The sequence below is a fragment of the Hyperolius riggenbachi genome, chromosome 10 (assembly GCF_040937935.1).
Source record: "Hyperolius riggenbachi isolate aHypRig1 chromosome 10, aHypRig1.pri, whole genome shotgun sequence".
NCBI classification, from domain to species: Eukaryota; Metazoa; Chordata; class Amphibia; order Anura; family Hyperoliidae; genus Hyperolius; species Hyperolius riggenbachi.
The window spans coordinates 104246840-104260029 of record NC_090655.1 but is presented as its reverse complement, the minus strand read 5'-3'; the positions used below and the strand labels follow the sequence as shown (position 1 = coordinate 104260029).

Here is a 13190-nt window from a genome sequence, read left to right as displayed (position 1 = left end):
TTTAAAAGGGGGGGGGGATGTTAAGATCACTGGAGACATCTGGCTAACTGGGGGGTGTCTAATAGTAAGGCACATCTGGTTACCCTGGTGGGGGGGGATAACCTAATACCAGGGGCACATTTGGCGATGATGGGGGGCCGGTGCTAATGCTGGGGGCATATCTGGCTAAAATAGGGGAATGCTCATCCCAGGGGCACATCTGGCTATAGTTAAGAGCACTATTCTTAGGGGCGCATCTGACGATCTATGCTGGGGGTGGCAAATGCGGGGGACACATCTGACTATACTGGGGGTCTTATATTGGGGACATATCTGACTATCCGGGGGGGGGGGGGGGGCTGATACTGGGGACACATCTGGCTATCTATTCTGGGGGACATAATACTAGTGGCATGGTTTTTATGACAGTAGCACTTTTTATTTTTAAGCTGGGAACGGTAAAAACTGAGTAATCATGCATTTTTTATTTTTTCCCTCTTTTTTCCCATTAAAATGAATAGAAAACAACTATTTTCTTAGTACAAAATATCCCCCAATGAAAGCTTAGTTTGTCTTGAAAAAAACGGTATATAGATCATTTAAAGAGATTCCGTAACAAAAATTGCATCCTGTTTTTTATCATCCTACAAGTTCCAAAAGCTATTCTAATGTGTTCTGGCTTACTGCAGCACTTTCTGCTATCACAGTCTCTGTAATAAATCAATGTATCTTTCCCCTGTCAGACTTGTCGGCCTGTGTCTGGAAGGCTGCCAAGTTCTTCAGTGTTGTGGTTCTGCTATGAACTCACCCTTCCAGGCCCCTCTCTGCACACTGCCTGTGTGTTATTTAGATTAGAGCAGCTTCTCTCTTCTCTCTTATCTTTTACAAGCTGGATAAATCGTCCTCTGAGCTGGCTGGGCTTTCACATACTGAGGAATTACAAACAAGGGCAAAGCTGTTTGCAGGAAGAAAAGAGCAGCCTGAAACTTCTGTGCATGGGGGAAAGAACACATAAATGATCTCTTGAGATTCAAAAGGAAGGCTGTATACAGCCTGCTTGTGTATGGATGTATTTTCTATGTGTGGACATACTGTACATCAACCTACTTCCTGTTTTGGTGGCCATTTTGTTTGTTTACAAACAAACTTTTTAAAACTGTTTTTAACCACTTTTAATGCGGCGAGGAGCGGCGAAATTGTGTCAGAGGGTAATAGGAGATGTCCCCTAACGCACTGGTATGTTTACTTTTGAGCGATTTTAACAATACAGATTCTCTTTAAGTGTCATGAGTAGGGATAAAGTTATTGCTGATTAACTAGGGTCATGGCTAAAACGTCAAAACGGCTCTGGTCCATAAGGGGGAAACAAGGTCTGGATGCAAAGTGGTTAAAGAGAACTGGCTTACCTTGCACACACGAGCTACTCTTGCTACTTTGGTTTGCTCCAGAACTTCAGAACTTTCTTCCATGACCCGTTCATTGAAGAAGTAGTAGATTTTATCATCATCTCCGGTTGTACTATTCACACTCTCTGGTATTAGAGTGGAGGACACAAAATCAGCATCCACTACAAGACAGAAAAACACAGCGGTCAGAGAAATCTACACAGGAACAACGATCCTCATAAAAGTGGCAGACCAGGATCACTGAATAAATCCCCATACAGATATCAGTGTTCTCTGGTTGGCAGTGATACCCCATGCACACCCTTCCTCATCCAAGCTGCATGTTTCGCCTAAGGCCCCTTCTATGCAAGAGGCTAAACTACAAGCTTGTCCGGTAATTCAAGCCTATCAGTTGCCTTCCACAATCACCTTTCCCCTGCAATTACATGGAGTCAAACGGCAGCGTTTATAACCTCATGTTTCATCATTTGACAAGGAATGGCATTACACAGCAGCAGAAAACTGTGAATCGCCGTGCCGGAGCCGGACCGCATGCAGAACGGACGGAACGGACGCACGGCATAGCAATGAAAGCCTATGCGTCCGTTCACATGCGTCCGTTTCGTCCGGACCGGATCCGGACTCCGGCATAAGACCCAACATGCGCTATTTTTTGGTCCGGCTCCTCCGGCAGCCGTATCCGGGGCGGAGCCGGACTGCACCATCCGGCCAATACAAACCAATGAGAACCGGAGAGCGCATAACACACTGGCTAAAAATCCGGATGTTCTACCCCACTTCCTATGCGTATTGAAGCGGCGATTTTGGATGGGGACACATGGGCAAGCATTTTGGAGTGGAGCAGCAGTGATTTTAAACGTGCTGGAGATGTTGGCAGTATGTCGGAGGTGGAGGTGAGTGCTAAACAGCGGAGGGCCTGATTCCACAGGTCCACCTTCTGCTGACCTCCCAGACCCCAACATTTTTATTCCTTTTCTACTATCTTTTGCCAAACGGATCCGGATCGCATCCTGATGAACACCTGATGCAAACTGACCGGATCCGGATCAGAACCGTACGGTTCCGATCCGGATCCGGTCAGGTCATCCGGTCCGTTTGGCAGAGAACCGCAAGTGTGAACGGGGCCTTAGTGCCCCTTTAATCATTTGTTCTCAGTTATAGCTGAAAGAAAAAAGATTTTTTTAAGTTATGTCCATGTTTTCCTATGCCCCGGTTCCCACTATTTGCATTTTAACTGAAATCTTTTTTACAACAATTCACTGCGATGGAAAAAACACGTACTAACGCGTATTGACGCATGCTAACATACACTAATGCACACCAAAGAATTAAGTGTAAAAGGGTCCTAAGTGTAAAATGGACCATTGCATTCTCTCACTTTTTCTTATACCTTGTTATAGCTACATCTATGTTGGCTAGTACGATACATGCTAAATAGTAGCTTTTTATCTGCTAATTTTTGATTACTACTAAATTACTATAACAAGGCCCACTTTGTGATATTTTGTCTAGACTCTAGGCTATAGGTCACATGGCAGAGCTAATAATAAGCTGCTTTTTATTTTTGTTTAAAAAAGGTAATTGGTAATACCAATATACACATCCTACGGATTCAAGTAGAGTACGACTTTTATCAGAGTAGGGTAGAAATGTTTACGTAAACTAATAGTCTAAACAATCCAGAATGTCTGGACACTCAATTTTGCAGAGTAAAGGTTGATTTATTCATATATCCATTCACGAAACCATTCACTAAACCAACGACTGTTTCGGGGCCACGGCGAGTCCCCTTTGTCAAGGTATCAGAACAGAGTGGTAACTATTCTGTTCTGAAATCTTGACAAAGGGGACCCGCCGTGGGTTTGTTAATGGACTGTTGTCACAATACGAGAATACACCAAGCTTTATTCTGCAAAATTGAGCATGTCAACGTTCTGGTTTGCTTGGATTGCAATTACTATGGTCCAGCAACTCGGAAAGGGTGTGCGACTAACTCTGCTCTTGTAAGCAAGCTAGTAAACTGCTAGTCTTGGAAACAACAGACCAATAAGTTTGTAGTCTGGCTGTGAAGCAGGTAACATCTCTCTGCTCTCTCTCCCTTCTGGAGATCAGCATCATCTGCAGCACAAACCATCATCTGCAGCACAAGAACCATCATCTGCAGCAGAGACCAAGTACGATGGCGGCGCGCACAGACGCAACGGCTTTATGCTACCCACGTTGGTGCTCTCTTCTATTAATTTTCTTCCTACTGACCTTCACCGCCTCACAAGCAAAGGCAAGCATCCACTACAATCGCCAGGAGCTTCTACAGATCGGATCAAGCAGCACAGGAGATTACTCTAACACGGAATCAATACCGCAAGAGATTCTTAGATCACCGGGTCTTTCGTTAACCACTGTTATCCTTGGAAATAGACGGGGCAGAAAGCAAAGCAAGAGGAAACAAAAGAGAGGTAAGCGATCAGGACTGCTAACTAGACTGAGAGCTACTCCACATAAAACCCCTCTTTCTAGCGCACTTCTTGCAAATGTGAGATCCCTCGCAATTAAAATGGATGAGCTCCGACTGGATATCTCCACGTATAAAACTATGAGAGACTGTTGCCTTTTGATTTTTTTCCTGAGACATGGCTGGACCCCTCCATACCAGACGCTGCAGTTGAGCTTGCAGGTCACACGCTTCACCGTGCTGATCGAACGCATGATTCTGGCAAGAAAACACGTGGAGGACTATGTGTTTATATCAACAATGCTTGGTGCAGTAGCGTAACCATAATCAACAAGTCTTGTTCACCTGATGTGGAATATCGAATGCTGAGATGTCGACCGTTTTACCTACCCAGGGAACATACAGTTATTATAATTATGGCAGTGTACATTCCACCTCATGCCAATACTAAGTCAGCAAATGAACAACTGTTTGATGTCATTAGTAGGCAACAGAACTTACACCCTGATGCAATTTTCATCATTGCTGGAGATTTTAACCAAGCAAATATCAAAAAGGTATTTCCCAGATTTTATCAGCATGTGGACTGTAAAACCAGAGGAGAAAACACCTTGAATCATGTCTATACAAACATAAAAAGTGCCTATAAGATCACCCCAGGCCCCCACTGGGACAGTCTGACCATCTATCTTTGTTTCTTATTCCCGCATACAAAGCCATTATCAACACTGCTAAACCAATTAGCAAGTCAGTTAAAGTCTGGCCTGAGACTGCCGTCTCTCAGCTCCAAGATTGCTTTGAAAATACAGATTGGGATATTTTCTTTCATGAAACAGACCTGGAGACGAGTACTTCCTCTGTATTGTCATATGTTAATTTCTGTGTGGACACCATCACTGTCAACAAAAGAATTACGGTTCACCCAAATCATAAACCATGGATAACAAAAGAACTCAAGGAACTTCTAAAGAATAGAAACAAAGCTTTTAAAATACAGGACAAAGAAGCATATTCTTCAGCCAGAGCAAGTCTGAAAAAAGGCATACGAAATGCAATATTTAAATACAAAGGATTGAGGAAAACTTTGAAAATGACTCAAACCCAAAGAGGATGTGGCAAAGCATTCAACTATTCACAGATTACAAAAAGAAGAATAGCACTCAATATACACTGGACAATAACATCCACAGCCTAGCAGAAGAACTTAACAACTTCTTTGCTAGATTTGAAAAAGACAAACAATCGGCCTCCAGTCAACTTTGGGCCCACTACAGACTCACAGCCTTTAATCCTTCACATACATGAAGTGCAGCAAGCACTCACAAATATCAACACCAGGAAAGCTGCAGGTCCTGATGGTGTGCAAGGACGTGTGCTCCAGGCCTGTGCTGGTCAACTAGCGAAAGTTTTTACACAAATATTCAACCTCTCTCTGTTCTTGGGTGTAGTCCCATCATGCCTTAAATCTACAACCATTGTGCCAGTCCCAAAAAATCCTAGGATAACCTGTGTTAATGATTATCGACCAGTTGCTCTAACCCCTGTCATCGCCAAGTGCTTTGAACGACTGGTAGCCACACACATCAAGGCCTCCATCCCAGCAAATCTAGATCAACACCAGTTTGCTTACCGAACAAATAGATCGACTGAGGATGCCATCTGTGTAGCTCTCCATGCTGCCCTCTCACACCTGGAAAAGCCCAACTCCTATGTTAGGATGCTCTTTGTTGACTACAGCTCAGCATTTAACACCATTGTACCTAGCCAGCTGACCAATAAACTCCATGCACTAGGTCTTGCTCCCTCCATATGTACTTGGTTATTGGACTTCCTTACTAATCACCCTCAAACTGTCAGACTAGGAAAACAGACATCCTCCACCCTTACCCTGAGCACTGGCGTGCCACAGGGCTGTGTATTAAGCTCTCTCCTCTATGCACTTTTCACCCATGACTGCCAGCCTATCCATACCTCAAACATAATTGTTAAGTTTGCAGATGATACGACTGTCATTGGGCTTATATCAGACAATGAGGAAACTGCATACAGAGAAGAAGTTAGGATCCTGACTGCATGGTGCGACATTAACAACCTGTTATTAAGTACAAAGAAGAGCAAAGAAATTATTCTGGACTTTAGGACCACCAAAAAGACCACTCACCTACCGCTAATGATCAATGCAGAGGCTGTGGAGAGAGTTTCCAGCTTCAAATTTTCGGGAGTCACCATTGCAGAGAACCTGTCCTGGGCTGACAATGCTTTAGCTCTAACTGGCAAAGCACAACAACGCCTCTACTTTCTGAGAAAACTAAGGAGCGCTAACCTCCCACAGAAGCTGCTGGTTAATTTCTACAGATGCACTATAGAAAGCGTATTGACCAATTGCATGACGGCCTGGTACAACAGCTGCACGAAGGCTACTAGAGAATCCCTGCAGCGAGTTGTTAAAACAGCAGAAGCCATTATTGGCACTGAACTACCATCACTGGAACTTTTGTATAATACTCGCAGCGTGAGAAGGGCCAAAAACATTATCAAGGACAACACTCACCCTGGAAATGCCTTGTTTGAGCTCCTTCCATCAGGTAAACGTTTTAGATCAATCCGCACACACACAAACAGACTGAAAAACAGCTTTTTCCCATCCGCCATAAACTTGATGAACTCTGAATCCTCTCTGAAATAATTAACACTGTGTACAAATTGTTTAAACATCTGTAATACCTGGCATACCTGGCATACTTGTATAATTTCTTCTCTTCCTTGTTACTATCACTATGTTCCCTATATGCACTGTGGGGTTGTCATGAAAAGTAATTTCGTTGTGTTACACAATGACAATAAAGTGAATTGAAGTAATTGATAACTCTGGCTGCTGTCTTGTGAGATGCCTGATTGAGCCGCTTCCAGTTTTGTTTGTAGTATGTCATAGCATGGTATGTCAGACAATGAGCAGAAGGCATGTCATACACCTGCACTGAATTATTGAGATCTGTTCTCCTCTGAAAATAAAATGATCACTCAGGCACAGATAGAAAAAAAAAAAATACATATATATATATATATACACACATATACACATATATGTGTATATATATATATATATATATATATATATATATATATATATATATATATATTTGTATGCTGATTAGAGTCAGTGTCTCTTTGAGAACCAGTCATACCCTGACAGGGACAGATGCAATAATGAACATACTGGAGTGATCTGTCACAACTCACAGAAAGCGGAGTGCAGACGCGGCGTACAGAAATGGGCAGCTGAGAGCGGTTTTGTCTTAAGTTGTAAACAATTCTGAGGCAGTGAAAATCTGCTCACATAACAGAGGGGCAGAGTGATTGAACATCATGAGAAATAAAGAGCTCCCCTGAGCATTGCCAGCACGCTGCAAAGCACATGAAAGATTTATAGGGGAGAAATGAACACACTCTGGCAACACTCCCAACTTTGCTTTTATTATTAGACATAATATTTAGGAATTCATTTCAATGTCTGATTATTTGTATAATCAAAGTCAAGTCTGTAAGACTTTGATGTCTAGAACAAATATGTTATTTACTTGGAATATCTAATATTGTATATAAAGATGTATAAATTCCCCAACCCTCCGTAAAAGTGAGATGTCTCTACATAATATGGTACCCAACCAGAAACCTGTTATGGGAGTCCAGACTGGCTGGAAAATGTTCTGGTTAAAGACGGCCGTCATGATGCATCTCTTTGGCAGATAATAGTTTATAGTCAGCAGTGTGTATTGTGTACAGACGTATAAAGTATTATTAAACAATGTGTCTGATAAGTCTATGACACCTTACCTAGTTTTATCATCATTTAAGGATCTGATTATTTGGCATTTCGCCAGGGCTGTGGAGTAGGAGTTGGAGCAATTTTGGGTACCCGGAGTCGTTTATTTCATAAACTGAGGAGTCGGATGATTTTGTACAAAATCCACAGCCCTGGTAAGTATTAGACTAAGGAGTCGGAGTCGGAGGTTTCATAAACTGAGGAGTCAGAGTTGGAGTCTGAAGTATTTTGTACCGACTCCACAGCCCTGCATTTCGTATGCAGTTTTCTGCTGTTTACATTACATTGTCTGAATATCATTATTGATAGATCAGGAACGATCATTTATTGGATGTTCTGTACAATTTATCTTTCGGTGTATACACAACTAAAGGAGGGAGGTCCTACTCTCAGCATTTCATTGCTAAAGATAGTCATTAATAGATATGATGATCATGGCTTATCGGCTCAACTTACTGCATTTATCAGCAGTCACTTTGTGGAGGAAATGCACTGGGATCAGGCAACAATGTATTATGTAGCAGGGAAGTTGTGGAAGGTACTGCACAGTATCCCTGAGCAACTAAACATAGAAGTGGTAAAGAGACCTGGAATAATATACCCATGGCCCTGGGTTTTATAGCAGTTTCTAGGGCAACAGATAGGTTACTACATTTGACATGCTAGGGCCAGGAAAAGGCCAAACCTTTAGAAAAGTTCACGAATGTGTTCACATTTGGCAAACTCCACCCAATTGGTCATCCCTAACCTTAGTTTAATAGTCATTATGCAACAAAAGTTCACCGTTAGCAAAGTACAATAATTGGCAAGCATTCAAATCTTAACATGTTTGCTAACTCCATCCCTAACTAGGGTCTTGGGATCAAATCATATCCAGAACACCATCCACATTGAGTTTGTATGTTCTCTCCATGTTTACATGGATTTGCTCTTGGTATATCAGTTTTTTCCCCACAACCCAAAAACATACTATTAAAATAATTAGTCTCTCCAAAAAAACTATGAAATCTGACTGTACAATTTGTATACAATCTTACCAACATCCATGTAGTATAACAGCAATAGATTCAATGTGACTTGGATATATTTTTCAGTTAGTCTCTTATACTACATGAAAGTGGTAAAATGAGTGATTGATTGTACAGTCAGATTGTATGGTGTGTGATCACCTTAGACTATGATGGGGACATTAGATAGTGACTAGGGCTACAATCATAGGTAGGTATGTAGGGATTATATTGTGTGCTCCTCCGAGGGACAGTTAGTGGTATGGCTGTGGAAGATGTCAGCTGTTTATAAATACGCAACAGTAATAATAATAATAATTTTATGTAAAATTTTGACCGACCAAAGGTTACCGAAGGGTTCCTCTATATGAAAACAAGTCAAGGGGAAGACAAACCCAATTTTTTTTATTGGCACAGCTCTGCTGGGGGATCAGTGAAGAGTATATGGGTTTCTGAAAAACTAATCCAGTGCCCCACCCTGCCCCCATCCCCAAAACCTCCTCTATATTAAAGTCCTTAGCAATAGATGGGGCTAAACGGCCTCCATTGCACATTAATGGAGCAGTGGAGGGGGCGTGTCAGGATTTCTCCTGTAGCATGTTCTGTCGGTTGCAGTGGAACTGCAACCAGGTAGTTCTGACTTAACTGCTTGCATTCAGTTGCGCATTCGTAATAAGTCTCGTCATTTGCAGTCACTCTGCAGTTCAGAACAGCTTAGGATGCTGTCATAACTCCTCCTTTTGCTTGCTGCAATTGAACTGCAGCCCGATATCCCTGGTTTTTCTACATGCATGTCGTTGCATAGTATTGTATGTATTTGTTATGAGAGTCTTTTATCTGACAGCTTGTGATCAAGCTGGCTCAGAATTGCATAATTACCATTCAGCTTTGTGGGAATTTGCATGTCTGCATCCATTGGCTGATGCAGACATAAAAAAGTCTGCCTCCCATTTCAGACCCCACCCAATATAGCGTTCAGCTCTCTGAGTTGTCGTTGGATCTATGCTATGAAAGTTGTTATTGTAAAAATGTATAATGCCTTGCTCTGTATTTTCATGTCTGCTGGACGTCTGCTGACCTACGGGGGTCAGTGAAGTCCGTCTGATCCTGATAGTTTGGATTATGCCAGCACCATGTTGGTGACTGGTAGTATTCCTTCTAGCCTTGTTCTTGAGGACGAACTATAGCAGCGGTTGCCATTAGTTACGCTCCTACCTGTTAGTCTTGTCTATCGCAGTGTGAATGTTGCCGTCGCTGGAACAGCGACTAGTTTGGCTGAGCATTCTGTCTGTCTGTCTATCTGTCTTGTTAACCAGTTTACATCCCGCATACAGTATAATCACGTCACTGCAAGTGGCTCCTGAAAGCCACATGACGTGATTATAAGTTGCTGTCATTTAATGAGCACAGCGGGCGTGCTAGCACGCTCCTGGGCTCATTAACCCCCCTCCCCCTAACTACACTACTCTGGCATCCCTTCCCGGTTCTCCGATCCCCCCACCCGATCCTCTGTAATACCCCCTCCCCCTCCATGCTGCGATCGGGCAGCATGGAGGATTACAATGCAACAATATTTACCTGACCTTGTTCCAGCGCCGATCACGATCCTCTTCCTGTAGTCCCGCTGTCAGCCTCACTATGCTGAGTGAACCGGGTCCCAGCTTGATGACGTCATCAAGCCGGGACCCGATCCGGTCAGCATAGTGAGGCTGCCAGCGGTACTGCAGGGAGGAGATCGTGATCGCCGGTGGAACAGGGTCAGGTGAGAGATTCTTACTCCTAATGCTTCCCTGCGCCTAGCTCTGCAGAGGGGGTGGAGGGGACACCTGGCAATATCTTAAAGGGCCAACACCTGGCTATCCATGGGGGGGGGGGGGGGGATACAAATTAAAAGGGGCACAGCTGGCTATAAATGTGGGAGGGGAGGCATAAAAGGTATACCTGGCTATAAATGGGGGGAGGGGGGTAATAAAAAACACATGTGGCTAAATATGGGGGGGGGGTGAGATAAACAGGCACATTTGGTTTACTGAAGTGTGTGTGTGTGTGTGTGTGTGTGTGGGGGGGGGGGGGGGGGGGGGTTACAGAGGCACATCAGGGGCTGGGGAAGAGTAACGGGCACATCTGTCCAAGTATGGGGGAGGGGGGGGGGTAAAAAGGAGCACATCTTGCTAACTAGGGAGCGGGGAGGATTAAAAAGTGCCACAACAATTAAAGAAAAATCCAAAGCCGCAAAATGGAAAAAAATAATATATTGTCGCCATACATTGTACTAGGATCATACTTTAAACCCTGTAATAACCAGGACAAGCAGGCAAATCAAATGTGTAGGTTTAATCTACAGTACCACTTATTATTTTCAAATTATAATTGCTGAAAAATGAGAAATAATTCCTTTTTTCATTTTCCCCCCTTATTACCATTAAAATCTGTACAAAATTAAATAATTCTAAGCAAAATGTACCACCCAAAAAAAGCCTAATTGGTGGCGGAAAAAACAAGGTATAGATCATTTATGTGTGATAAGTAGTGATAAAGTTGTTGGCTAATGAATGGGAAGAGTGTGAAATGTAGAAAATTGTTCTGGTTTTTTAGGGGGAAAACCCCAGGGACGCGAAGTGGTTAATTGTCATTATTTGTGCTTTAGCTAGAGAGTTATTTGAGAGCTACATTTCATATATTGCGAATCAGCACGATATATATGTACTCTAGTCAGTCAGTTTTGTATTATTGTAATATTGTATATGGTTTTGTGTTCCGACCCTTGCCTGCCTCTTGACTACGAATTTGCCTAGCCCTTCTGTATTACTGCCATCTGATCTATCGTGTATGACTCATGCCTGTTACCGACTACGTCTGTTGTGTATTGTATCACATAGCACCTACCCTGATAGGCGGCCCAGAGCTGCAGTTGCTCTGGGCAATCTTGCTCCCTTGTTCATTACTCCTGTGTCCATCTGTGGAGCCGCTTCCATTAACCAGCTACATAGTCTGGAGCACACACGCTAACTCAGAGTATGCCTCCCCAGCATTACAGGGGGAATGCATAATCTCTGATGCATCTACCAGCTAGAAGGTGACATTCACTATTTAGTAGGCTCTGGGGTGGAAAAGGACAGTGTACAGTACTCATGCACATAACTTTACATACACATTAAAAGAAAGCCAGAACAGCCTCTGTTTATTAACAAAAAAAAAATCCTCCTGCTGGTGCAGCCATGTGACTACAACCTTCACTGCGATCAGCTAAGGCCCGGTCCACATTAGCGGTCGCCGTCCGGAATCGCCGTGCCGGAGCCGGACCGCATGCAGAACGGACGGAACGGACGCACGGCATAGCAATGAAAGCCTATGCGTCCGTTCACATGCGTCCGTTTCGTCCGGACCGGATCCGGACTCCGCCATAAGACCCAACATGCGCTATTTTTTGGTCCGGCTCCTCCGGCAGCCGTATTCGGAGCGGAGCCGGACTGCACCATCCGGCCAATACAAACCAATGAGAACCGGAGAGCGCACAACACACTGGCTAAAAATCCGGATGTTCTACCCCACTTCCTATGCGTATTGTAGCGGCGATTTTGGATGGGGACACATGGGCAAGAATTTTGGAGTGGAGCAGCAGTGACTTTAAACGTGCTGGAGATGTTGGCAGTATGTCGGAGGTGGAGGTGAGTGCTAAACAGCGGAGGGCCTGATTCCACAGGTCCACCTTCTGCTGACCTCCCAGACCCCAACATTTTTATTCGGTTTCTACTATCTTTTGCCAAACGGATCCGGATCGCATCCTGATGAACACCTGATGCAACCTGACCGGATCCGGATCAGAACCGTACGGTTCCGATCCGGATCCGGTCAGGTCATCCGGTCCGTTTGGCAGGGAACCGCAAGTGTGAACCGGCCCTAAGTCACAGGCAAGGGATGAAAACTTGTCTGACAGACTGTTTTTAATAAACATGGTAGGAAACAATGCACCATGGAGACCAGGATGCTTGCAGGACATTGTGTGCTGGCAAAATGCACAGGACCAAACTGTAAAAAGCAGAATCTATCTAAAAAAAATAAAAGCACAAGTGAGACTACAGTGGTGTAATAAAAGCAAACATAATGGGGGAGAGGCATGACGGGCCAGTGGACAAGCACGACAGCCATGCTTATATGGAATAATGTTACCTATACACAGCTAATGCTGCTGTACAGATCATTGTGTGTTGGGCTGTCTGCCTTCTGCATCACCTTTACATAAAATGTCTTCTTCGTTCACCATAGATGTGATTTATGCACAGAGGTGATTTAAGCTACCCAATGATGTAGACCTGATTCACCTGAACTGTTTTTGTTCAAATTGCTTTAACTTCAAGTGAAACAACCTTAGTGTGTCCTAAGATATACATGATTATAGCCTGAGAACAAGCACTATTACATGCACTTAATAAAACAAATTAAATGGACTATACATATAGGTAATTAACCACCCTGGCGTTCTGATTAAATCGCCAGGGTGGCTGCGGGAGGGTTTTTTTTAA

General features: G+C 43.5%; 1 protein-coding gene across 8 annotated transcripts in view; it reads right to left on the bottom strand.

The window, feature by feature from the left end:
• The window catches only part of SEMA4G (semaphorin 4G), a 316367-nt gene that overhangs the window by 85919 nt on the left and 217258 nt on the right, over positions 1 to 13190 (bottom strand). For all 8 annotated transcript variants that reach the window (XR_011024252.1, XR_011024253.1, XM_068255250.1 and 5 more), the window contains one exon: positions 1386 to 1546. Coding sequence is in view for 6 of the 8 variants with exons in the window: in XM_068255250.1 (XP_068111351.1) it covers positions 1386 to 1546 (161 nt within the window). In the remaining 2 variants the exon portion in view is untranslated. The remainder of the gene's footprint in view (positions 1 to 1385; positions 1547 to 13190) is intronic.